At 41.3% G+C, this 24900-nt stretch overlaps 2 protein-coding genes across 2 annotated transcripts; one reads left to right on the top strand and one right to left on the bottom strand.

Annotated features, from left to right (window-relative positions):
* Window positions 1-2568: 2568 nt before the first annotated feature.
* pdha1a (pyruvate dehydrogenase E1 subunit alpha 1a) lies at window positions 2569-10013 on the bottom strand. The gene is made up of 11 exons (XM_080040619.1): window positions 9878-10013; window positions 8684-8752; window positions 8419-8592; window positions 8095-8221; window positions 7869-7960; window positions 6821-6913; window positions 6522-6677; window positions 6092-6163; window positions 5930-5997; window positions 5251-5359; window positions 2569-4486 (listed from the first exon to the last, which is right to left on the bottom strand). The coding sequence occupies exons 1-11, from the start codon at window positions 9923-9925 to the stop codon at window positions 4322-4324; spliced, it is 1173 nt and encodes a 390-aa protein (XP_079896745.1). The 5' UTR covers window positions 9926-10013; the 3' UTR covers window positions 2569-4321.
* A 2433-nt stretch (window positions 10014-12446) lies between these two features.
* Window positions 12447-24365, top strand: map7d2a (MAP7 domain containing 2a; the record flags this gene model as incomplete). Its single annotated transcript, XM_080041447.1, has 17 exons — window positions 12447-12483; window positions 13739-13831; window positions 14411-14494; window positions 14584-14661; window positions 15308-15471; window positions 16393-16489; window positions 17138-17227; window positions 19435-19541; window positions 19972-20087; window positions 20220-20611; window positions 21085-21232; window positions 21323-21494; window positions 21943-22047; window positions 22159-22206; window positions 22433-22472; window positions 23221-23917; window positions 24107-24365. 17 exons carry the CDS (start codon window positions 12447-12449, stop codon window positions 24363-24365), a joined length of 2727 nt encoding a protein of 908 aa, XP_079897573.1.
* Window positions 24366-24900: the final 535 nt, after the last annotated feature.

Below are 24900 nucleotides of genomic sequence, written 5' to 3'. Positions count from 1 at the left end.
TTTTTTATAAAGGTACTGACCTTCTCCAATGATTTTGGCAGTGAACACAGGCAGGCGAGACAATCTTCTGCAGGAATGAGGGGCAGCTCCTCGAGGAGGAGGCGGAGATGGTTTGAAGTGTGTCACCTCGAGTAGAGGAATGGCCCTCAGCTCACTAGGTGTTTGAGCATCAGCAGAGGTATACATATAACCTATGGAGCCAGTCGGGCTGCCTTCTCTGTCCACCGCCATCTTAGCCTCCTTACATGCAAGTGAAGCCATCTGACTGCCAATAAGAACCTTTTCCCAGAAGGTGTCATTGTCCTCCTCCTTATCCAAACTCCTCCGGTTTCTCTCCATGTCCTCTTTGTTCAAAAAAGCTCCATCTGACAGAGGGCTCATCCTCCTGGCTTGCATAGGGGGTTTGGTGCTTATTCTGGGGAGGGAAGGCAGGGCACCGTCCTGAACGGAGAGTCCCAGCCTCCCCAGGACAGCATCATTTTGGGATTTCCTGGCAGAGCACAGCCTCTCTGCCCTGTGAGCTGAGACAGCCCTCTCAATTCTCTGTATATGCAGGACCTGAGACTCACTGGTGTTGTAGCCTTCAGGGTTCTCCTGACTCCACCGGCTCCCAGTCTGTTGTGGAAATATAAGTACAAACATTACATTACAACTGAGTCACTCGGGGAATAATCGCAGTTGAGTTGAAAAAAGATGAGAAAACTGTTTTTTATCAAATGCCGGAGAAGTTTTAAGATCGTCATCATTTCTGAAAGACCTTCAGATGTGCAAAGCAGGCAGGTCAGAGATCAGTGAAGCTGCTTATACTCACATCCAAATCATTGAACTTCCTCTGGGTCCGCTTCCACAACTGATGGAAGATGTTTGGTGATTCTTGATTATCCATATCTTCCAAAATAACACACGCAACTAAAATGTTCACAAGTAGAAATAAGTGACTAGTACTCTCTCTGAGCTGAACAGTTTGTGACTGAGCTAGTGCATCAACAGGTTCTATGGAATGTAACAACTATGATGTCAAATAGAACCCAGGAACATTCTATTCTGTTCAGGGTTGTATGCATATGAAACATAAACATTATATTTATCATTGTAAATAAATAACATTGATATGTTTATTTTATTTTATCTGAAAAAAGTGGTTAAAATGGAACAGTCCTGCTCACCTCACACAAACATGCAGCATTATATTCAGCTCCATCACTTTCATTTCCAGTCTCTCTTCGACTCATCCCCCTGTAAATCTTATATTTCTTGAATAAGGCATTCATCAGCAAAACAAATTCTGGGAGAAAGACTTAAATCTACTGATGTTTGCAATTTCAAGTATACAATGTTACACTGACAACACAAATGAATACAAACAAGTCCATGCGAAACAAAGTGTTAAACAAAAAAGTTTCCTGCGTCCTAGGCCTACTTTATTTTATTTTTCGTCTTAAAAAAATCTAAAAGATATAGATGGATTAGATGAAAATACATTTGCATTTTGAGTAAATGCTAGTTAGTTCTAACTGTGGCTTTTCATATTAAAGGTGGGGTCGGTGATCCTAAAGAACGATTGACGTCTAAATCCCTTATCCTCACAATCCAGGACCGCTAGGCTACCTGTTTGAACTGCGTGCGCTGAAAAAAAATCTGGTGTTAATACAAAGCCTAGGTTCTGTAAACTGGTAGGCCGCCGTCTATGTGAACAAAGGGGCCCAGTGTAGCTTGCACATTGTCCGTTTACGGAGCTTAGGCTGTGTGTAGCTGTCTCAGAAAATTTATTTAGGCTAATTTTTCTGATATTTATTTACTTTTATAGGGGCAATTGTTTTTTTTTCCCCTGAATAGTGGTAGCCTACTTCAGACTATATTTTATAGCCTCGCAAAGCCAGACCAAACTACATAGCCTACTTGTTTGAGTTTGGCGCTGCCTGCTGGTAACATTTTATATCGTTTGGGCCAACCACGGTTCACGTGAGAGGAAAAAGCCGTCAGGTGCTGTCGCGGTACTGAAGACATGCACTGTCTGAGTGGATGGAAAAATTACGGACAAAATATGTAAAAGCTAACTCTTCTGAACATTGGCAAGAAAGCTCACACGGTAGGCTATGGTTATTTATTTATTTAGGTTTATAATAGGCTACAATGTTTAGATTGTATTTCTGCATAAAACACTTTTAAGAATTAAATGATGCCTGCATCCTCAAGAAAAAATCCATGGTCCGCCCTATCTCTTTTTCACTCTGCCCCACGCCACAGTATCTAGCCTATATCATCCAGCATAGCATTCCTCCACACCGATCAATTAGTTTGTGCAAAGGTTTAAGTTTCACGATTAACAAGAATAAAAAGCCATACCAGTTATTATTGACCTTTATAAAGAAATCTGTTTTCTTTTCATTTTAATGCTTTGGTCCTCCAACTAAATATAAATTACGTTTAAAAGCCATGGCATAATGCATTCATACACCAATTCTAAATAGTATGCTTTCAAAAAGCAGTGCACAATGACCACTATTCACAGCAGTAGGCTACTAGGTTAAAGTTTTAGAGAAAACAATAGAGCCAACACAATATCAGTCCCTTACAGTCTTTTTATTACAATGGCGCGCACATAAAACCAATGTTTTCATGGCGCGTCATCTGCCGCCCTCAATGTAACAGTAGTTTATTACAGTACAACAAATACTCGCACTGTAGGCATTTTCAGTTGTATTAGGACAGGTATTATTGACATTTGAAATGAGTCTGTCTTTTTATCTGACTAAATACTTTCAACATTACAAAGAATACACCCTTCCCTTCTGGTACCCTTTCCATAGCCTAGTAGTATTGTTACAATGTGTACTTTTTCTTATTTTTTTCTTCCTGCTGCAAGCAGTGCACTTTGATATGGAGGTTCTGTTTTCTTTTTGGGCTACCTGAGGTATCAGTGCAGACGTTTAATTTTTCACAATAATGCATCAAAGTACCAGACAAGAAAAAAGAACAGGCTGAAATTCAAAATGTCAACATACCCATGTACATTTGAAAAAATAATGTACCAGTGCTGAGGTGGTTAAAATCTCCCAAATCACCTCGTGAGCAACACATGTTGCTGCTGATGCTCTCTTGGCTGAACCAACCATAATTTACCAAACAACTCTCTAATTTGGCAAATGAATATCAATAGTGAAGCTTAGCTGATGAATGCACTCCGAATTAATGTCATTATGTTTACGTTCACCGTTGTTTCAGGTTATTTTAGGTGAACATTATTAAGGATGAATAAATATCCTCAATAATATGCACCAAGAGATACCCCAAATATATGAAATTAGTGTGAGCACCTGCAGAATAACCATAAGAATGTAAGGACACTGTGAGCAGGTCTTCAAACATTTAACTCACTAGATGCACAGAATGACCTGCTCAGCTTGGAGTGTGACAAAACATGATACGACACATTCTTCCTCTAACAAACACCAGATCTGCCAGGCACATGTTCGGTTTGGCAAGATGGATTTAAATATTTCAAACCTTCGAACTCTCTTACACACAAAACAAGTGGAGAATTGACAATGTTGACGGTATATTAAGTCTATTCCCTGCTGCCTTTTATGGTGTCCTTGTAACAAGGGGTTCAATGACAAAAGACAGGAACTAGTTAACCTTAAACCGAACGGTTTATCATGTACACTTAAGGAGTACAAAGCCTTTTTAATTTAATTTTTTACAGTCAGTCTCTTTATGAGATGAACTGTGATGGAAGTACATTGCTACATGCCTCAGAGGTTACCAGAGATAATCATCAAACAAGCTAATTTAAAATATAGTAAATATATTCACCTGGGGCCAGGTTAACAAAACCTTCTAAAGATAAAAAATGCTTAGTACTCAATGTTAAGGGAAGCCAATATGATTTAAACACAACCCTCTATTGATAAAACACAGGTATTAACATATATTTGTTTAAAACGCTAGGGATGTTTTTATGTATTTAACATAAATCTAAAGATCTGCCGTTTGGTGAATTGGCTATTCGTGGTTTATGAAAAATATAAATACTTTGCTGCTTTTCAAATGGTACAAATTTAATTAATGGCAGTTAATTGCTCTTCTGAAGCAGGGGACATAAATAAGAGGGAAAATAGGGAATATTTTAGTTAATTTGGTCACTGCTGTTTAAAATGTACAGCATAGAAATGACTTGTTAATGCTTGAAGCTCTGGGTCTGAGGCAATGGTTTACGGTACATCTTTTGTGTGCGTATATGTGAGGGGCAGCTGGGGACGGGGGGCGGGGGTTTATATATATATATAATAGTGTGTAGATGGGGGGGGTGATGAAAACTTTAGCTGACAGACTTCAGCTTGGACCACGGGTTCACGCCGCGAACTTCCAGCGGTGGGTTGTTGTGAAAGATGTGGTTGCACAGATCATCCAGTGGGGGTTCAGGATCTGTGGTGGCAAACTGAGCAGCATCTTCAATCTCCTTCCTCACATCCACATCAATCTCCTGCAAACACAACACAGGGAACATCCACAATTATAGCAATACATTTGTTAAGGAGCTCAAAACAGTGGGTCTCCTGTGTTCAAGCAATGCACTGTCAACTCAACTAAAAGAGCATTTAGCTAAACTTTCTTTGAGGTTCCCCCTTTTAATAGTTTTTTATTTTTTTCTCTCTGAAGCACTTTGAGATTCTTGAATATAAAGTGCATTATAAATAAAATGTATTATTATTATTATTATTATTATTATTATTATTATTATTATTATTATTATTATTATTATTATTATTAACTCTCAAACAATATTCCAAACCTCAAGAGAACTTCTGCAGCAGAAATTGTGCTTCTTTTCACCTCAAGTTGTCTGACAATTGTAAACAATTGTAAACAAGCGTGTTAAGTCCTTTATTCACAGCCAGCATTGTATCACTGCAGGCATGGTAGGGGAGAACGAGGTTATGTGAGACACCCCCTGTATCTATGCAACAAAACACATTTCTGGTCCTGTGAGCACTATGTTTTCAAGCCCCTCTCATTTCCCCTTGGCCATGAAGGATAGGACCTCATTGTGCTGTTGTAAGCATGTTTCATCACACTAAAATAGCTTTCTCTCCATTTTTGTTGGTCTGCATTATTGTAATTAACTTTAAATAAATATATATATATGTACACTGTTTACTGTATTTAAACATATATTTTAAAAATTGCAAGATAGTACAGACAGTACAGTCTTTTTTTAAAATGCAACACAGTGAATCTATGTGGTACCTTGAGCTCCTCCACGCTGGCCATGTTGTTGCTGAGCATGCGGTCCTTGAGCAGGGAGATGGGGTCACTCTTACCGCGGACCTCCTGGATCTCCTCACGTGTGCGGTAGCTGAGAGGGGACAGATTGGTGCAGGGATGTTGTAGGGAAGCGCTAATACAATCATCTGTTTTGTGTTATTGTTAGCGTTGATACCAAATCCAAGTGCTGGATTTCAAGTATTTGAAAATGTTGATTATCTGCAATACACTTTCAATGAGCACAATTACGATCAAGATAATTGATTTGGGTAAATAATCAAATCAAGGGAACAAAATGTAAGTAGCTTTGCTAAGGTTTGTGGTGCGGTTACATTTCTCATCAGAACTTGGGGAGAGATTCCTGCTTGTGTCATTTAAGCCACGGATGTGTCTGCTAAAGCCGATAGCAATATCAGTGTCTGTGTTCAGTCGATCCCTAGGCTGAGGTTGAGGCGTTGCTAGGCTACTACAGCGGGGAAGGAGAGAACATGACGTCTACGGTGAGACGGTGGCAGAAGCAAGGGGCAGTAGCACAGTGAAGATAACATTATTATTAATACATCACTGAATAAATAAAAGTGCTTTAAAAGCAAACAGAAGGAGTTATAGTCAGTTATAAGGTAAAGCAAATATTCAAATGGTCAGGTAAGTTTGATATTACCTGACACCGGGATCGCTCATACTGTGCCCGTGGTAGCGGTAGGTCTGCAGTTCCATGAGCATGGGACCCTGATTAAAAAGGAAGGATAGAAATACATTAGCTGGAAAAATGACAAGCACATTTCCTGCTTCTTATCATTACATGATTTTTTTTTAAGCTCACCTTTCCAGCTCTGCAGTGATCAGCTGCGAACTTGGTCGCTTCCCGAACACACAGAACATCCATCCCATCTACCTGAACGGATAAACAACATTTCAGATTAACTCCAATTCTCATTAGCACTTTTTAAGTCTGTCTGTGCCCCTTTAAGGGAAAATAATAAATCATACTCATTTACTAAAACATTTTGTTTTATCAACTTCTTGTCACAAAAAAAAACGGTTAAGTGATGACCTGTCAAGTTTATGGCTACTGTACTTTACGGCAAATTTATCTGGTAGACAGTTTTTCTCAGAGCGATGTTATGTTATCACCAACAATATCCGGACAAACAAAGCCGTGCTAAATTATAGAAATAACATTCATGAATTCTAATTTCAAGTTGTTTGTATCAGTTAGGGAAAAAGCTTTAAGACACGAGTGAGAACATTACCCGGAGACCAGGAATGTAGTCTCCTCTCTTGTAGTAGTCTGTGCTGGCTGAAGAGCGCTCCACTGGAGTGCCCATGCCGTACCTGTTGTTCTCACAGATGAAGATGGCGGGCAGCTTCCAAAGTGATGCCATATTGTAGGTTTCAAAAATCTGACCCTGTGAAATACATATGTTTATATTTTTAAGTGGCAAAAAGACATCATTGCTCTTTGTATTTCTAGATAGGAATTAAGTCTGTATATATTAACAGGTTAGTAAAGGTCTTCTTTTATCTTAAGTTTGGGATTTCTGTGCCATACCTGGTTGGCAGCACCGTCACCATAGAGACTGACACTCAGCTCATTGTTGCCCTTGTACTTGCAGGCCAGGGCCACACCAGCACCAAGAGGAACCTGAGGAGAATTCAGAGATGTCTGGGATTACATTTTATCATAAATGTATACATTGTTTACAATACAAGATGCTTCCTTATGAAAAACAGACTATGTCTATGTGGATAAAGACATCAAACAGTTTTCAGTGGGTTCATTCAGTTAAAATAGCAAATGTATCAAAACAAAGTTACTGTTTTACATGAATTTGTATACATATATATTTACTTACTAACTGCCCTTTATGCCTAGTGGCATGTAGGGCAGCAACAAATTTATATATTTACAAAGCCAATATTATCTTCAAAGCAACTTGCCTATATGTGATAATCAGACATAAACGACCTCCCCTGGGTTGTGTTTTCATATTAGAGGTTGATTCCCCACATGAACATGAACTTATGCTCCCTTTTATTTTAGTAAATGTTTAAATAATGTATCAATTTATAGGATGCCCAACCAGATGAGTCCCACCAAGTTTGCTCATTTAGAGAGCTAATAATTGATTCTCCATCCTCTCCTACTTCAGTTCCCTTCACCCCTTTGTAATTGTGTTTGGGACAAGCATAATGTCATTATTCTGGGTGGTTAATTACAGAAAAAATTATCAAGAATATCTGAAAGCCAAGCATTTCGTCCAATTTTACCTTCCTTAAAATCAACTATAATTTCTCATTATTAGTTAACATAAAACCAGGTCTAAGAAATGGGCATGGTTTAATAGTGTTAACTAATATTGAGAAATTATAGTATTTACCCTTAATACATCTTATCACTTTAACATCAATCTGACACCATACTAGAACAGGTTTGTTTACACTACACCTACAACATGTGAATCTGTACATTCCAATCTCATTATCACTCCTCACTAAAACACAGATCAGAAAGAAGGGGGGCTAAAGGAACACCTAGCTAAATGAACCATTGACCACTGGGGCTTCAAACAGCCTCCCAATAGACTGCAGTGTCATACCTGAGCTCCGACAATTCCATTTCCGCCATAGAAGTTTTTGGTGTACATGTGCATGGAGCCTCCTTTCCCCTTTGCAATACCTCCTCTTCTACCTGTAAATGAAAAGCAAAAACACATGGGCATCAGAGAGCAGAGGGTGAGAAAACACAGAGGAACTATTTGAATCTCATGACTGGAGCTCCAAAATGATCTAGAGGCTGAACATGTATTGTTGTTTCAGACTGACCAGTGAGCTCGGCCATGATCTCCCTCACTGTCCCTCCTCTGAGGTAGGTGTAGCCGTGGGCACGGTACGCAGTGATCAGGTGGTCAGTCAAATTGATTCCCGCTTCAATACCGACCGCACAGGCCTCCTACAAGAAGAAAGCAAACAATAGTGTTCATTTTTTTTCCTTTTTTATCCTGTCAACTTTTGAAATAAAACTTGTTCTTGAGAACTTTACGATATCTGGTTGAATCTGTTTTACATACAACGTAAATCATTCCTATAACATTGAAACCCCTTTTTTTGGTTTAGATACTTTAGTAAGAAAATGATAGTGCACTCCACCTGGCCGTCGTACAAGTGGCAGAATCCTCGAATGATCTTCTGCTTGTACAGCTGATCTGCCTTGAGCTCCATACGCCTGATGGTCTGCATGGTGCGGTAGAACTTCAGACCCTCTTCACGAGTCATCACCACCTGAGTGGCCGGGGCCTCGTCCAGCTTGTGGACGTCACATTTCTAGAGGGGAAGAAAATAGCCATAGTAACTACCACCAAGGTCTATTGACCTGTTTAGTAGGAAAAGATGACTCAGGGAGGTTGAAACTCACCTTTATTTCAAAGGTGGCCTCGGAAACAAAGTCGGCATACGTCCGTGCTGACATGGCCACTACAGCTCCCTGCCGTTGGAGAAAGATATTGTTTTAAAAAATAAAATAACATTGACATTATTTGACTTGAATTTTTTTACAAATGTTTTCCAATAAAAACCCCTTTTTCCATTTCACAAAGTAAGACATTCACAACTTTTATCTAAATGAGTTCATTTCAAATTGGCAAAATATTGATTTAAATGGACAACAATCTGACCAAAAATAAGTTGACAAAACTCTAGAAAATGACCAGACATTTGATGGCACATTTTGGTCCTTTTGTTGACACCAAAGGAGCACTGGGATTGATTACCTAGAACTAAAATGTGCCACCGTTTAGTGAAACATAATGTTTGGGTAACAAGCAGAGAAAAAAGGAACACTGCTTTTAACAAAAAACAGAACGCATGCAACTATTGGTGAAGAGAACATATTATGTAAAACAAACCATCTACATTTACCAATATAACATCTACAATAACAGAATGGTGTGAAACATCAAAAATCACCTGCCTATTAATAATTTGTGATTATATAACTAATCTATGTGTATAACTGTATGTACACATTCAAATATAGGTGAGGACATTTCAGGAAATCTTCAAGGACCTCCGAGGTAGTGCTCTATAATATGAGCTGCCAAGGTATGAAAAGTTGTAGGTTCAATGTTCTAAACTGACAACTAATTGATGTAGGAAACATCGCTCTTAATGGGCTTAACACATTACAAATTGTAAATGAAAACGTATGTCACTCTGTTTAGGAGGAGACTGGCCTGCCAGTGATGACAAAATTGCAGCAAAAATAAGCTAACCCATTTTCTCTTCTCAGGTTTCTGACTTGTACCACATACCTGCGAAGACAGTTACCAACGCTTACTGTTAATTATTTAAATACAAAAACCGCTGGGAAAAACACACAGTGAACCTCTAAAAGGACGTTGCCTTAACTGACAAAAAACCCGAAGCTATCATTAAGAGTTTGGATTTGTACAAAGACTTTAGCAGCGTTAGCAAAACAAGCTACCGCTCGGCCTCACAAGGTCAGAACAGCGATGTCATGTATGTTTTGTGTAAGCATTGGAGGTTTCAGAGGGATACCGTGTTGTGCTGTGTGGCTAAACCCGTTTATTGTATTAATGTTTGTACTTACATGTCTTTGAGTGCCGGCTCTCAGCACGTTAGAGATATTGGTCAGCATGTTTCCTGAGCTTGCTCACCACAGTCACTACACTGTACGGCTCCGTCCTTCTGTCAACCGCTATCCTTCCGGCTGGGTGCACTCTTCTTCTCGGTCTCCGATAACGGCAGAAACAGACGCTGCTGCCACCCCTCCTCCTCTGGTCGGTTTGTGACAACACATGTAAGAAAGAATAACACACTTTTAAAATAGATAAATACATTCTTAATGCAGGCCTTTAGTCATTTCAATGCAAGAATAATGATAATAATAACAACACTACTAATAAGGTTAATAATACTGTTTATCTGTTTTTCTGACCCAATTTAAGGTGGAGTCAGTGATTCTGGAGAATGTTTGTTGACAAAATCACTTAGTGTGTGTGTGCTCAACAACAACAAAAATCCAGTGCTAATACACAGCCTAGAATCCTTCCCTTTAACACAAGCTGAGTTTACATATTGGAGGATGACAACACACAGACATGAACATAACAACTTGCTGTTACACCAAAATGTTTATGTTGTATGGGCACTGTATAGGCTATTTTCAAATGTTGTTTGCCATACAGTAGGCTAGTATCCAAATGACAATGTTATAAAACAGCAGAGAATTGTATGAAAGCAACTGATAGCCTACATGTCCAAAAGCATTTGCAATGTGTTCAGAGGAAGGAGAAATTGCTACTATGATGTGCTCAAATGACTAAATGTTGCGGAGGTTGAACTAATAGTTATGAGAATTTTCATTCTGATCTGAGAAAAGCACCAAAGCAACTGAGAAAAACTGTAAGTGACTGAAGTGTATTTTTCTTTTGCACAATGCTGTAGAATTGCAAAGAGCATATACAGTAAAAATGTGAAACATACGTATTCAGTGTCTTGTACTCACTTACTACCCTAACTACAGCAATGTATAACTTTACTGTAGTTTTCAAATGGCTGTACAAGTAGTGTATAGTGCTGTCTTGAGCATTTTCAGGTAGTGTCACCAAGTTCTGACTGTTTTTTTGCATTGGAAAACACTGAGAGAATAAACTGTCATAATGAAAACATGACAAAGCCATTTGACTATCTTGTTCATAAACGATGGTGTCAAGACTTCTCATTTTGATGACACTGGCAGTTTCATTGACATGAATACTTGCGTTTGAGGAATGGACTATCCATTTTGAGCAAGTGACGTACTTTTGCAGGTTATCCACTAGGTTTTGCAGTTTGCACTAATTGTTTTGAGAAATGCACTAACTGTGCAGGTGAAAAAGCACCAAAGCGACTGAGCATAACTGTAAGCAAACATACTGCTGCATAACCCAAAGTATTATCCGGCTCATAAAACCTGGGGTAACTGTAGGGGTATAGTATTTCAATACAAAAGTGCAAGATGTTTTTTGCAGCAGGACAAAATAAAGCTGCCATGCCATGTATAGTCAGCAGTAGGACTATGCACTTCAGTTGATGGGCGCTTGAAACCAATGTTACATTCACTAAGTGCACAGATAAATGGAAGAATAGAATGATAATGGGGGCCACAGCAAATGTTTCCCCGTGGGACACTATTCCAACAAGATAAATATACATTACCCTATATGGAATGGAAAGGGCTACAAATGTTGATAGCTGTGATGACACTGGTGCATGACAGTGCATATGTGTGCCATCCTAAGCCTTCAATTAGTTTGGAAAAATTGACTCTTTACAAGATATATAGGCTATATAGATAGATAGATAGATAGATAGATAGATAGATAGATAGATAGATAGATAGATAGATAGATAGATAGATAGATAGATAGATAGATAGATAGATAGATAGATAGATAGATAGATAGATAGATAGATAGATAGATAGATAGATAGATAGATAGATAGATAGATAGATAGATAGATAGATAGATAGATAGATAGATAGATAGATAGATAGATAGATAGATAGATAGATAGATAGATAGATAGATAGATAGATAGATAGAATCCTTTATTTCATAAAAATCAATTGTATTTGTTGTCCTTTGTCTGGGCTGTATCATCCAAAACCATAGACTGTGATCCAGACCACCATTCAAGCTGCGTTAACACAGGAAATGTCCTACATCTGCCACCGGTAATGATGCCCTGTCTGTGTATCTGGGCGGGCTTACACTGCTTCGACGCACGGTGTGGTCGATAGTAAACTCGATTGTGTGCATCATCGCCTCCGCTCCAGCCTCAGCATCTCTCTCTCTCTCTCTCTCTCTCTCTCTCTCTCTCTCTCTCTCTCTCTCTCTCTCTCTCTCTCTCTCTCTCTCTCTCTCCCTGCCCTCCATCCACACGTAATACTCTCCTCTCCTGCCTATCATCCAGCCTGCATCCTTCATTCATGATGACCTTCGCTGGTTCTGGTTGAATGGTGCCTGTTTCTTTGTTTTTACCCTGCGTTTACTGCTGTCGCTGTGGAAGGGAAGCGGATACCTGTGCTGCATTGGCATCACTGCGGAGCTTTCTGGGTGACCGTACGTCCGTAGCCTACGTTTGGGTTTATTCAGCCTGAGGCAGCGGATGCCATGGCGAAAACAGTCACATCATCCAGTCCAATAACAGGTTAGGAAATAATGTAACGTTGTGAGGGTTGGTTCTATTATGCTGTCTTGCTCTGTTGTTTTTGTTTGCGCCGCGATTTAAAGCCGACTCATGAATGACGTAATTGACATTTGCTCTGCTCAATTCGCATTGATTGACGATCCGGCTACACTGTTTTTGATTTTGCGCGAAGGCTCGTTGTGCTATTTTCTTCTTCTCGGAACGGATGCAGGTCTACAAGGTGGACGGTCAAAAAGACAGAGGGGTAATTTGACTTCTTGGAGAGAGAGAAAAAAAAACAATTCTCTAAGTATAGCCTAAAGGTTTTTTAAGTGTGTGTGTGTGTGTGTGTTGGGGGGGGGGGGGGGGGGGGGGGGTTGATGACGACGCCACTCAATCGGATACAAGTGTGATGGGTTACATTGTGTCATTTTGTGAGCATCTCACCACCTTGTGATGACTTTGTGGGTTGAGGACTGGGTCATTGGCCATTGTCAAGGGAAAGCTCCCCATAGGCTTGTTGAGGAAACAAGTTTGGATCAGTTGTACGAGTTCTAGTCTACTCTTTCAGAAAATGCTCTGTCACACTACAGTTCACTGCTTCACTGAAGATGCTTTGTTATAGATTCAGGGTGACGTGTTCATTTGCAACTTTCGTGGGCTAACTAAACAGTTCTGACAAAGGCTTTAATCTTTATGTCAGCAACTTATTGTTATGTACTGTGTATGTTCGACATTATATTTCTATGGCATCATAACAACCTCTAACATGTTATCACGGAAATGAATAAATGTAACAAGTTAAGCATTATGAAAGTGTGCAGTCAATGTGTCTAGATATGTCAGTTGAGCTTACATCACCTCTCCTGACATTGACATCAGCCAAAACTGTTGTCGGCCAGGCTTCATCGCACAATAAAAAGCTAAGTCTGAAAAGAGAGTAAATCACTTGGATCAATAGGGGCAGCCGACTGTGAAGGTGGTTTTGTGGAAAATTATTGAATGAATTTGTGGAAATAAACGTATTTATTATTTTTTTACACACACACACACACACCCACACACACACACACACACACACACACACACACACACACACACACACACACACACACACACACACACACACACACACACACACACACACACATAAGCAGAAGTTCTCCATTCACACTGTTAACAGCCATTAAGGATTTATGATGCTGATGTGAGAATATGAGCTTAATGCTTATAAGTCAATACTCTGTATCATTCTTCTATTTCATTTGTGCGTCAGGTGAGAAGATGGCACCACCATCCATCACTCTACTTCCTGACAAGAGGTCTCCGACCAACAGTCTTGGCTCTCCGGCCCGGAACGGAAGAACGAGTGAGTGATCTCTTTTTCTGGCTTCTCTCACGTACAGGCCTATGCACACCTTTCCTATCCAAGTGGTTTCATCTGAAAATCACTTACGTAATGCACAATGATGTGGATAATCGCACAATTACTGCATGGTTTAACATTATTGAATGCGTCATAGGACTCTGAAGGCCTAGACATACAGTATGAGGGACATGTGATTCATGCCTTTTATCAGTGCAATGCAGGAGCTGCAGCCAGGCAAGCTCAGCAGCAATACCCATGAGAGGCTATTACGCATGTGTGGAGGGAAAATCACATCAAGGACGGTTTCCTCCCCTCTCCTGCATATTGCTGCAGTTTGCCCTTGGCATGGGTTCTACTTGGGACCCCCCCCCCCCCACACACACACACACCTACACACACCCTCTGCTGGTAACAAAGCAGCTCTGCAGGTCAGTGCTGTGGCACTAATGTCATTATTCTTTAGACAAACTGTGTGCTCTCTCTCTCTCTCTCTCTGTCTCTCTCATTCTCTCTCTCTCTCTCTCTCTCTCTCTCTCTCTCTCTCTCTCTCTCTCTATCCTTATGTCTCTGTGATCCCAGCCCCAACCAACACAGAGAAGAAGCCACACATAAATGGACACGCTTCCCCGTCACACATCAATAACAACCATGCAGGTAAACAATGTAAGTCAAGGCTTTCCTCTGTTGAACACATTTTTCCCTCTCTGTGGTAATTTAACCCCTTGCCTCTTTTTTCTTAACTCATCTTTCAGTTGTGGAGGGTTATATGAAGACAGACGACAGGATGCGATTAGCCAAAGAGAGGCGTGAGGAGAGGGACAAAAGCCTGGGTAGGTGAAGTTATTTTACTTTGCAAATAAAGAGGCTGATTTTGAACTGAACTGAACTTTGTGCCTGTGAGTTCCTGTTCCTGGGGTTATTTCGGGGTTTTGTCGTGACAGTCTTCCCTTTACACTTTAATTGGTTATGGCTGTCCTATAGCCAGTGGATGGTTTAGTCTGCGTTCACTGGGTTTTTTGACGTGATGAGCGAAGTCACTTGGGTGAATGTAACATGAAAGTAGGTCTCCCACTCACAGTTAATAACCAAGCTCCTGCGGTCTCCTCCGGATGACTCAGGATTCCTATTTAAATGATGAGTCTTGGGCTTGACAGATTGACAGACAAAATCACATTCACTCACTCACTCACTCACTCACTCAGTGCAAACACATAGACTTTACGATGATGGAATTTTGTGTGTGTTTTCTTACAAGGGAAAGATATCCTTTGAAAGACAGAGATTGAATAAGATTTATTTTTAAATGGTCCAAAGAAGTAAATATTTAATTTCTTTGGTGGTGTACAGTATATCATGAACTCTTTATAAGACCAGCTAAAACAGCAACGAGCCACCGGCAATAACATTGGACCATTTGCTCAATCTTCCTTTCCAATGGACCCTGTAGTAGCCTAAACTTGCCTTGTTTCTTTGCAGTTGCGAGGGAGCAGCTGATCAGGGAGAAGGAGCACAGAGCGCGGCTGCAGTATGAACGCACGGTGGAGGAGCGCTGGAAGAGGCTGGAGGAGCACAGGAACAAAGAGGACCAACGCAGAGCCGCCGTGGAGGAGAAGAGAAGGCAGCAACTTGAGGAGGAGAGGGTCAGTTGGTTTGAAAACAAAAAAATCACAATCGAGATATGTCTGAAGTATACAGGGCTGCATTATTCTTTTTTTAAATATATTTTTTTTGGCATTTTTATGCTTTATTGACAGTGCAGAGAGACAGAGGTGAAGTGGGGCAGAGAGGGGAGTGACATGCAGAGAACGACCGCGGGTGGGAATCGAACCCGGGTCTGCTGCTGGGCCCGGCCCGGGAGGGGGGCGCCTTACCAACTGAGCTAAAGGCGCCCCAGGGCTGCATTATTCTTGCTAAAATGTGGATCACAATTTTTTTTTATCACAATTCTCTCATACAGTCCTTGTATTTTTCAACAAGAACATTTAATGACACCTAGACACCCTTAACATAACATAACATGTAAATGCTGGTCTTCAACTTAAAATTATATTCTAATATAGAAAGAACTACAACTTTTCCTCTCTTATTTTGCAACACTTAAATGTTGCTAAACATAAAAAAACTAGAATGTAAAGTCACAACTTTAGAATAAAATGAAATAAATAAATAAAACCTAGCACCCAGTCCATTTGGACAACCAATCAATGTACAAAAGCTACTTTGATTTAACACACATCTACACGATCAACATTTTACTTCAAGGAGGAATACTGGCAAGTTAAAACTTCTATTGAGTTGTTTGTGTGAATGATACATTAATAGCTTGTTTTGTTTTACATTGTGTAGCCAATTGTCTTTGATATAACAACTTTTTTATGATTAATCGTGCAGCCCTAAAAGCAAATAATGTACTTTTGTCTGATTTGTGGCTGTATGTACAAGATGTGTTCAAACTTGTATGTGACTTATCCATGGCAGCTTATGAAAATAACAGAGAAGCAATTAAGCCAATAGAGGAGACAGTGTTCAAATGAAGGCGGACTCTACTGTGTTGTGTTCAGGAGCGGCTGGAGGCCCTGATGAAACGCTCCATGGAGCGCAGCCTTCAGCTGGAGCAGAGAACCAAACGCTGGAGCAGAGGCTGCCCCGCAGGAGCAGGTAAGCACAGAGCCTACAGTTTAAAATGAAGCTTGTTTTTGATATGAGAGGCATGGACGGCAGAATGAGCAAATGTGAATGACCAGGAACTGGGTGCGGCCTTTATAAAAGAAGAATTACATTTTGCTGTCTTTCTGTGTCTTTCCGTGAGACATCAGGACACTTGTTTGCTTGTGGTGCGTTTATGCTTTAGGGTTTGTATGCGTGCGCGTGAGTGTGTTAAAGAGAGCCTTTGCCTTGGCCTGATAATTCCCAACAGCCTGGCTGCTGAAGTACGCATGGGCAGAAATGTTTTTCCTGGTTTTTCCCACAGAGACAGGATGGAGTTACACATCTGCACTAGTGTCTATGTAGCACCAAAGTAAATAGTTGAAACTTCTGTGGACCATTTATGGAGATGTGAAAATAACACAGACATAACAAGTCTTCCACATTGACTTTATGTTGGTACCGCCCTTGTGGAGTCACCACTGCCAGGAAATTCAAAATTAAAATCAGAATGAAAAAAAAAGATGACTTTATATAGGTTACATCATGACATCCCTGCCGCTGTGTTAACTCCCATCCACGTCTCTGCAGCTGGATGAGGAATTGCTCAGACAAACTGTTCGTAACGCTCTGTCTGCTCTGCTCCGCCCGATGCTACAGGTGACAGTGAGAATGCCCCACTCCCTTTCTCCGCTGCCTCCGCCTTTTCCCATGGCATTGCCTCCCCCCTTCCTGCTGTCAGCGAATCTGGTAAAGTTAAGCCCCCCATCCCCACTCTCGCCAACCCAAATGTATCTCCCCACCTGTTCATCCAACAGTTACACATGTTTGTGTTCGTTTGCCTTTTGGGACGGGCTGTAACTTCAATTTAAACCAAAGGCAAATGTGTTGTTCCTCTGTAGTGCATGTCTGCTAAGCTGCTCCGTTGCTTAACTTTTTATTGTTATCTTTTAATGTTGCGTTTAAAGCTATAGTGCGTAACTTCTGTTGCCCCCATCAGGAATTCTGAGTAAGTACAGCAACACTGTAGATGAGGTAAGCCTTTGGTGATTCCTTCTGCTGTAAATCCAGGATTCTTTCAACAACTGAAACATTTCATGGCCGATTCTTGAGCTCATGCGCCAGAGTCGGGGGGGCGACGCCAGTTTGTTAACGTTGCCATACTGAGCAATACAGAAATCATTTTGTGGAGCTGACAGGCTTAATCAACTTTGTGTCAACTCGTTTTTTGCGATGGCCTGAATTTAACTGACTTTATGACTGTATATTAAAAAGTTGCGCACTATAGCTTTAATTTTCTGCAAAGTAATCTTTTTGCACTAAAGGTTTTTGTTATGTTTGCTAGTTTGGGCTCTTATTTAGTGTTATTTTAATATATATTTTGTATTTTTTGATTTATCGTCAAGGAGCTGCAATGCAGGCAGGTGTTATCAATACTGAAGATTTTATATAAAAAATGGTCTTCTTAGGATCTAAACTAATTAAAGAGAGACTCAATCTGAATCCTTTTTATGTTCCTTATATCCTGTGGGGACTTTCAGCCTTTCCAAACTCTGCAGTATGACTGCAAGCAAACCATTGGCAGGAAATAAAAGGGCAGGAAGAAACTGCACCAGTATCAGCTATTTCACTGACAGAATCTTGTCCACTAAAACACTTTTTCTTTTGTCCTTTACTTCTTCGCCATCAGCCCAGCATTCTTATGTAACCTGTTTGTTTTACTTAACACTTTTCTCACTATGAATAAGTCTCCTTTTTTTTCCTCGCCCCTAGAAGTCAATCTCCAGATGAGTCCCCCCGGATTATTAAACTCCTAGTAATTACAAACAGGCTAAAGGACACTCGATCAGATTGACTTGAACATCTCAACAATCTCGAACACTAGGGGATTTATTTCCACAGCTTGTAGATGTGTCCGGACTTCTTGTTTCACCGTTTATTTTTGGGTTAGGATTTTAAAATGAAATCACCAAAGTGGTGCTGACTCCCCTGGAGCAGGACGGTTTTGGAGATTAATCGCATATGGCCTAGAATAGAGATGTGTGCACTGAAATAGACACTGACACCAGCATCCCACTGGGGGTGTGTGTGTGTGTGTGTGGGGGGGGGGGGGGGGCTGCACTCTCTAGAGATTATTCTTTACAGGCATGGTGACAGATGGATGTTATGTTACAAGAGATGGCAAGAAGACTGTTTCTAGTGTCATAAAATGCGTTCAGTGTTTAGGGCCTTTTTCTTTTCGTGATTGTGAGTTTGCACAAGATCTGTGTGTGATAATTTTTTGCTGTCAGTGCAATGTCGGGAATTGGGGTTTTGTGATTATTGTTTTTCAGCCACCATGCTGGCAAGTGTGTGCTTGCATCCCACTGCACAGTATAGCATACAGACTCAGGATTAACTAACAGTGGCATTAGCATTATGTCTGACCGCGGGCCGAATCAGCCATGCGGGTAGTTGAAAGACAGAGACTTGTTCTCAGTTAGGAGGATGGATAGTGTCCATACGGACAGAAGAGCTGACTGGTAGTTCAGACAAAGCTCATGCTGCACTTTTACATACTGTATGGTTGCAAAAAAGCAAATAGAAATTGGTCAGTGAACAAAAAAAAATTCTAGATGGGAGCTGTAAGTTTACAGGTTTTCTATTGAAACCAAAAGCTGATAACCAAAATTTGAACCAGGTAAGAAAAAACCCATCACTCACCAAAATATGGATTTGTACATTTATACATGCAATTTAAGATTAGGGTTTAGAGTGCAACAGACAGATCCTTGTGGTAATTTGTTTTGCTGTGTCATCTCTGGCAGCAAAATTGACAGTCTGCCAGCATCAGTCGGGTGCAGCACACACTGTCCAGTCAAGCCCTCCTCCCCCCCTGGCTGCTGTATTAATATCCCTGTGTCACTTGTTATTTGCCTCCATCTGATTTTATAAGCATGGTGTTTGTCATCATGCAGCACCCTGCAGCCCCCACAGGTCACCTTTCCGCGGCTCCCTGAACCCTGCAGATCACAACCGGCCTGGACTTCAGGGAGGCTCTCAGTCCACTCCCAATACCCCCAAGGTCAGACCCTCACACCTACTCATATGCTGTACTACTACATCTCTAAGAATCAAACATTGGTGGACGCAAGCTGCAAGACCTTATGTCTTAAAGCTATAGAGCATAACTTTTGTCGCCCCCATGAGGGATTCTGAGTACATTGTCGGGCCGCCGCATTTACTGTACATGACATTAGCCATCGGTGATCACGCACAGATTTTATACCTTCTGCTGTACGTCCAGGTTTTTTCCTTAGCAGTAGAATCAACAACTGAAACATTTCTTGGGCGCTTCTTGGGATTTTTCTAAGCTCCTGCACCACTGTTGGGCGATACCGAGAAATACAGAAAAAAGTTTATATTGGAACTGATAAGCCCTGAATGTACCAGACGTTAATTTCTATAAAAAAGTTACACACTACAGCTTTAAATCCCTTTGAAACCGCTTACAGAAAGAGCGGCTGCGCAGAGAAAGAAGAACCGCATCCCCAGGTTGTGGGTCCCCTTTGAGGAGATCCGAATCCCCTGCTAGTGTGACCAGGCACTTGGCTTCCCCTACTACCTCCAGGTAAAACTATTTGTTCTGTGTTAAATTGAAAGGTTTGCAAACAGGCTTGTCAGCTTGGACAATAACCTTGTTTGCACAGCACTGTTCGTCTTTCGTGTACTGTAACACTGACACATCCCCATGTGTGTGCAGGCTGGCGTCCAAGATGCGCGCCCAGTCTCCTTGCAATGCACATGCGTACCACTACTCTCCTACAAGGCATCGTCCAAACCTGTTGACGGATGACAGGAAATCAGAGGACAAGAAGGTGGAGAGACACAGTGGACCGCCCAAAGCTGAGAGCACTGAGAGAAAGAAGGCGGACATCAACGGCACAAATCCATCTTCACAAGCTGAGAAGAATGCGGGTAACGTTGACAGCACTAAATCCAGATGGTCTAAAGGGGAAACCTTTGATAAGCATCTCAAAGGCGACGCGCCTGAAAGAAATCACTCCCCTGACAGGAGAGACCACGTGTCTCCAAAAGTGGATTCCTCAGAGAAGAAGACGCAGAGCAACGCAGAGGATGAAGGCAAGAAAAAAGGTGGACAGAATTCAAGTTCAAGTTATTTTAATCAGATATATACAACAATTAGGGGGTTGGATGGCCTAGAGGAAAGGGGGCCGAGTAGTAAGCAAGAAGTCGCTGGTTCGATCCCCAGCAAGGAGGGTTTTATTTATAAAACTAGTGGTGGCTGGTATAACATCTACGGTGCCCACCATCTCTACCATGTGTCCTTGGGCGGGACATTACACCCCAAAACTGCCCCAGCTGGCCACTGCGGCAGACCCTGAGCAATGATCCCCTTCTGTACAAATGAGTTTGTGTTAGAGATGTACGAGGGATGAGCGAAATGTCATTTTGATTGCCATGTGTGTGACTCTCCTTGCATGTCTGTGTTAATTGACAAAATAAAGACTTAATTTAAGTAATTGGTATTTGTACATTATGCTCAATTGAGTTTTAGTACACTTGGAAGATCTTACACCGTTTTTTGTGTGTGTGTGTTGGAATAGACGCTGCGCCGTGCACGGCTGCAGGGAAGGTGGCAGCTGGTACGACAAACGCAGAGGAGGCCACCAGGCTTCTGGCGGAGCGTAGGCGTCAGGCCCGCGCTCAGAAAGAACTGGAAGAGAAAAAACGGGAACAAGAGCAAGAAGAAAGGTGAGTTCATTGGATACATTGTGGATTAAAAAGCACAGTCTTTAGTCTGTGTGGGATGTGTTTATAAGTGTATGTGCACCTTTTAATCAGACTGAGGGAAGAGCAGCTGAGGAAGCAACTGGCACAACAGGAGCAGCAGCGGCAGCAGGAGGCCAAGGCTCAACAAGTCACGGCAAAGGGGGAATATGAAGAAGATCCTCACAAGCTGAAACAAGAAGACAAACAAAAGAAGGAGGAGCAGGAGAGGGAGATGGACAAAGAGGTAAGAGACCGTTATATTTCAGTTGTTTTTGTTGCCCTTATGCTGTATTTATTTGATTTAGATGTTCAGTGATTTCTTGTTAACTACATATTTAGCTAGATCATGTATGTTGAATGTTACAGTTTCTGGTTACAAAAAGTTTGATTTTTTTTTATACTTTTTCGTAGGAGCAAAATGTAGTAATCATCTTACAATGTTATTGTTCATATTAACAGCATTCCTACAAAGTTTATATATTTTAGTAATATAATAAAGAGTAAAAATAATAAAGAGAAATAAATGTAATCAAGTTAAATAGTCTAGTATGGTATTTGTTCAAAGACATATACAGTACAGATACCTGAACAGATGCCTTTATATTGTATGGGTACATACACTATACACATAAGAATACATACACACATACAGTACATCCGTACATATATAAAAATAGTTTCCCTCTTTACAGAAAGACATAGCAAAAGTCCAGGCTCAGGAGAACGCCGAGCGCCAGCGGCAAGACAAAGAACTGCAGGCACAACAAGAGGAGGATGAGAGGCAACTAAGAAAAAAGGTTATTTTCAACAGAAAACTCCGTCTTGCTGATCGCACTTTTCACTTGAAATCATTTTAAACCTCTGGAAAAGTTCACATGGTGATTCAATGTTTGTTGTGTTTGTTGCAGAGAATTGAGGAGATCATGAAGAGAACTAGGAAGGGTGAAGACTTGAAGGTACTGTGAGAGACATCCTCCGTTCTCGTACAGTAGTCCTGCTGCCTTTAAGCACCCGCTGATTGTGTGATGAACAAGACTTTCCTTTTTTTGAACTTTTATTTATTAATTCTCCGACTTCCCGCTGTTATGATCTTTATTAAATTCTATTGTTGGTGATACTTTGGTTTTGTGTCCTGATTATCTCAAACCTTGACTCCATCGTCTCTGTTCTGCATTGAATCAGAAGGAAGAGCAGGGGGAGACGGGGCTCGTCTCGCCACCAGGTTAGTGTGTGATCCAGTCGCCCTGACAATACTTAAGTTTGCCTGCCGTCCCTGCTCACTCTACCCCTCGCTGTATGCCTTGCAGCTGTACAATTGCAAATAAGGGCATGTGTGGGTTATGATGTGATTCCTTGATTTGCTTATTTTGAGCATGCGCAGCAGCACTTTTATGAGTTGGCTTGGTTGACATCTCTGTTGGGGACAGACGGAAACCATTTCCAAGCATTCCCGTCATCCTCCAGTTATGCAATAATTATGATGCTTTGGCTTTAGCTGTTTGGAAGAATGAACAGTCACAATCCTTGTTTACACCAGCTTAAGTTGACCATTGACCAACAACATGTATTTTATTATTATTTATTTTTTTGCTTGTGCTTTGCGCTGTGCATTTAAAGACAATTTGGTTTGGATCATAAAATGGTTTCTGGAATGTGGCACAGCAGCCAAGGCCCATTCTGTTGGTGCTGATAGGGCACCATTTAACAGCGCCATGGGAGCTGACTGTAAAATTAGCCTCACTTGAAAATGTCCTTGGAAGATTTATACAGGCTCTGCTCTGCACAGTGTGAGCTACCACTTCCTTTGTACTGCCCAGTGTTAATTCTCCACACATTTGGGTGGAACTTACAATTGACAATATTAAGTATTAACTTCCCCAAGTAATATAATGCTGATTTAAGCTGGACAGTCCAAATAAAAATGAAACCTACTGTGGTGTTTTTTTTGTTGGATTTCTTATTCTCCACAGGTGAAGTAAACACTGTTCAAACAAATGATCATGTGAATGAGCGAGCAATCAAAAAAGTGGAGTTTCAGGTTAAAGAGCAGAACCCAGTCCAGGTCAAAACAAAGGGATGTGCCTTGGTGAAGAAAGTAGCAGTTGTAGCAGCAGCAGTGGCACAGATGGACAATCAGAATCAGAAAAGTTCGCCGGTTAAAAACCACACTCAGCTAGTGACACCGACACACAGTGTTCCCGACAAGAGACCTGACACCCAGCAAACCAGCGATGAGCAGCATGGCAGACAATTTGCCAGAGAGGGCAAAGCCTGTGATCTCAAGCAGCAGGGTAGAGAGGAGGAGGTAAATGTGAACACGCAGCACAGAGCGACTGCAAAAGCCACAGAGCAAATAAACAAAGAGCCGACTAAGCCGGCAGCAGATGCCAAAGTCATCCAAAGGGAGTGTGGTATGATGAATGGAGCCGAGAAGGGTGAGGGAAGTGCCTTGATGAGGAGCAGTGTTAGTGCTGAGGTAAGCAAACAACAGGCCCTGCGTGAGTCAGCAGCTGAGGGGAGAGCCAAAGGAGGGTCCCAGGTGGAGTCCATAAGACCCTTTGTGTCGCACCTGCCGGTGAGACACCTAGCACCGCCACTCATCAAGCTGAAGCCACTAGATGTGAAGCGTTCAGGGGCTTGTGATGAGGTGCAGTCCATGGAGGTCAGGTGAGTCATCGGGGAACCCTTTGTAACTTTGGTTTTACTGTATAATACCACCAAATTACACCCCGGCACATCAATGATGTTGAACACCATAAAGGGTCACCTATTATGCAAAATGCACTTGTTCATTGGTTTTCAACATTAAAGTAATATGTGACCTTTAATATGCTTATTGTTATTGTCTTATTTCAGCCCGGTTTCAAAGGAGGAGCTCATCTCAATCCCAGAGTTCTCACCAGTCATTGAAATCCCGCATAGCGTCGTGAGCAACACCCGTGCTCTCGAAGATCTGATGGACCTGACGGGCAGTGTAACCTACCCTAAACTGTCATCTGAAGGCCACATAGGGGACTGCAACAAGAACCTCATTGAGGGTGTTGTCAGTCCCATGTCAGACTCAAAGCTCATTGGGGTGTCGCCTCCATCCTCAAATAAACTTAGCATCAAGTAGTCCATTATCTCTCTCTTTTTGCTCCTCTCTTGCTTGCCTTCCCTCTCTCTGACACACACACACACACACACACACACACACACACACACACACACCCACACACACACACACACACACACACACATACACACACACACACACACACACACACACACACACACACACACACACACACACACACACACACACACTGACGGGGTGGCAGGTTTTGAATGTGTGCCCCTGTCACTACATTTATGGGACTAGAGCCATTAACTGTAACTTGCAATACGACCCATATTTATCGTAAACACATAGCAAGTGACCATTTCAATTATGCGTTAAAGATTTATATTTCTTATATCTGCAGTTGTTGTTGTGAGGACGAGTGTGTGCGCGCAACATTAACCCATGTGAAAGAGAGTCAGTGAGAGTAGGTGTGTCTGGACAAATATCAGGGTTTTGAATATTAAAGAAGTGTAACACACTGTAAATTAATTTGTAATTTTCCCTGCATGGGGTCCAAGTTAAGTCCCAGTACTGCAGTAATATCTGC

The sequence above is a fragment of the Ammodytes marinus genome (assembly GCF_949987685.1).
Source record: "Ammodytes marinus genome assembly, chromosome: 14".
Classification (NCBI taxonomy): Eukaryota; Metazoa; Chordata; class Actinopteri; order Uranoscopiformes; family Ammodytidae; genus Ammodytes; species Ammodytes marinus.
This window is presented reverse-complemented; position numbering and strand designations above follow the sequence as displayed.

Coding starts and splice junctions, on each gene's coding strand:
- pdha1a (XM_080040619.1), bottom strand. CDS start 9,925: ATGCTGACCAATATCTCTAACGTGCTGAGAGCCGGCACTCAAAGACAT. Junction 8,222..8,418: donor GCCACTTGTACGACGGCCAG/GTGGAGTGCACT, acceptor TTCTTCTTGTAG/GAGGCCTGTGCGGTCGGTAT. Junction 6,164..6,521: donor ACTACATTCCTGGTCTCCGG/GTAATGTTCTCA, acceptor TTATCCGTTCAG/GTAGATGGGATGGATGTTCT.